The sequence below is a fragment of the Asparagus officinalis genome, chromosome 4 (assembly GCF_001876935.1).
Source record: "Asparagus officinalis chromosome 4, Aspof.V1, whole genome shotgun sequence".
Taxonomy (NCBI): Eukaryota; Viridiplantae; Streptophyta; class Magnoliopsida; order Asparagales; family Asparagaceae; genus Asparagus; species Asparagus officinalis.
In genome coordinates, this window is record NC_033797.1 from 46938089 (window position 1) to 46940417 (window position 2329).

At 40.0% G+C, this 2329-nt stretch overlaps 1 protein-coding gene across 1 annotated transcript in view; it reads left to right on the forward strand.

Annotated features, from left to right (window-relative positions):
• The window catches only part of LOC109838635, a 5889-nt gene extending 3829 nt beyond the window's left edge, over positions 1–2060 (forward strand). Inside the window, exons 2-5 of the mRNA XM_020407063.1 lie at positions 378–475; positions 558–656; positions 746–1153; positions 1963–2060. Of these exons, the coding sequence (XP_020262652.1) occupies positions 378–475; positions 558–656; positions 746–1153; positions 1963–2025 (668 nt within the window). The 3' untranslated portion in view covers positions 2026–2060. The remainder of the gene's footprint in view (positions 1–377; positions 476–557; positions 657–745; positions 1154–1962) is intronic.

A 2329-nucleotide genomic window follows, 5' to 3' on the forward strand; every position in this document is an offset into this window, starting at 1 on the left:
CATTTATTTTAATTCTCATAATTATTAGTTATTTTATTATTTTGTTTAACACACTGATTTGTATCTCTTCTTTCATTGTATGCTGAAGCAATTTTACTTTCTTGACGATTACGCTTGTGCCTGGACTTACTGCTTCACGCAAATCAATCTATCGTTCAAGAGGTGGCGCTCAGAGCTGAAGAAAAAATATTTTACTCAAAGAACAGAAGATTGGGAGCGTTACTGGCATCTTGACAAGCGCGTGGATGGAGTTGATTTTTTTGCACTTTGCGATTATTGGGACACGGCCGAAATTCAGGTATTATTGAAGTATATATTTTCGTTTATTGTTTGAAATTCTATATTATATCTGTTTAACATTCTTTTGCAGGAACAAGCTGAAATAGCAAGGAGGAACCGCAATGCGCCCCGCAGTTACGAGCATCACGGGGGCTCCAGGTCCTTCAGCCAGCATTATCATCAATTGGCGCTTGAGGTATATAATATATTAGCTCTTAGGTTATCAATTTGAGTATAATTTATGTGTTATGAGTTAATGATATATGTGAATAAAATAGGGAAGGGGAGAACTCGGGCATTTTGCAGATCGTATTCTGACTGGTTGGAGTCCAAATTACGCCGATGAAGTGAAGAAAGCGCAGAACCGGGATCTGGCTGTAAGTAGCAGTTAATTTGTATATTTAATTTTTATAACAATGCATTTTAAATGTGTTAGAATTGACCGGGTTGTTTTGGTATATCGCAGGAGAAATTACATGCTAAGGTGCAGGAGCAATTATCACAGACTCAGGTCGATTCTAACACTCCGACCCGATTAAGTAGAGAGGAGGAGGATAGCATCATCGAGACGGTCATTGGACCGAGTAGGAAGAACAGATACAGGTGGAGAGGATCCGAGCATCGGCCGTACGAGTCCAGTAGCACCTACGAGTCTGCAGCTCCACCAGGATGCAGTTCTTCTCAAGACCCGACTATGGAGCAGCGGATGAAAGCGATGGAAGATTGGCAGTCGCGTCGGGAGTCGGAGCTACTCCAGATGGCGGAGGAAGAACGGAGGCGTCGGGAGCAGAGGGAGCTGGAATTCACCCAGTTTATATCGACTCTACCTTCTGATGCTCAGGAGGCATATAGGAGACGGTTTTTGGCGGATCAGGTAATATATATATATATGTATATTTCTTTTTTAATTAAATGAATTAAATATAAAATTCTTACTTAGTTACGAGTATGCCGTGTGACTAAATGATATCACACAAACTGTTACACACAAACTATATCTCTCTCCGAAACACAACTAAAATTATATACTTAATGTTTTTATGTGATGGTGGTGTTGATGGTGCGTGCATGCGTAGCGATGGTTGTATTGGATAGTGAGTTGGTTAGTTAGTTGTTATTTTGTTTTGTTGTGGGGCGTTCGTGTGTAGGGTCGTTGGTTATGTTGTTGGTTGGTGGGTGTTTTCGTCGTGGTGGTGGTGGTGGTGGTGATGATGATGATGATGGAGGGGGAGGGGGTGGGGGGGGTAGGAGTTTGGTTGGTTCGTGGGTGGGGGATTGTTATTGTAGTGGTGGTGGTGTTGTTATTGTTGTGTTGTGGTGTTGCATGTGTTGTATTGTCGTGATCGTTATGTGCGTGCTTGATGTTGGGTTTGGTCGTGGTGGGGGAGGGGGAAGTGTGGGGATTGGGTTGAGCTGGGTACTCGTGCGTGCGTGTGTGCGTGTCGGCGGAGATAGGTACGGGTGCGTGCGTTGTTAAAAACATGTGCGTGCTTGCGTATAATACATAAATATATGCCATGATACTCTCTCTGAATCATATAACATGTAAGAATATGCCATGATACTCTATTATTGCTATACTTGCATGTTATGCCTTGTTGTTTTACAATTTGTTACTTTACTGTAAAATTCAGTTTTTGATGATGTACGTATTGCTCTATAATGTTTTATTTATTTTTTTAGGCTGGGACTTCTCGACAAGGTGGAGTTGGTGATGAGGATGAGGATGATGATGATCGGGACTGAGTTTATTTGTTTTAACATTAAAAACAATGGGTGTGCTGTATAAACATTTCTAATGTTGGGTGTGCTGTATAAATATTTCTAATGTTGGGATATTTATTATGTTTTTAGTGAAATAATTGTTATATATGCGTGAAATATGTGTTATATGTGCTTGTGTTGGGTAAATTTATTGTACAGGTTATTGTTGTGAAATATATTGTACAGGAATTTCTTATTTTCAAATTTTTTTTTAAAAAAATTCAGATTATTTTTAGCGACGTATATTCCGTTGCTAAAAGCTCTTTTAGCGACGGAAAACTGACAC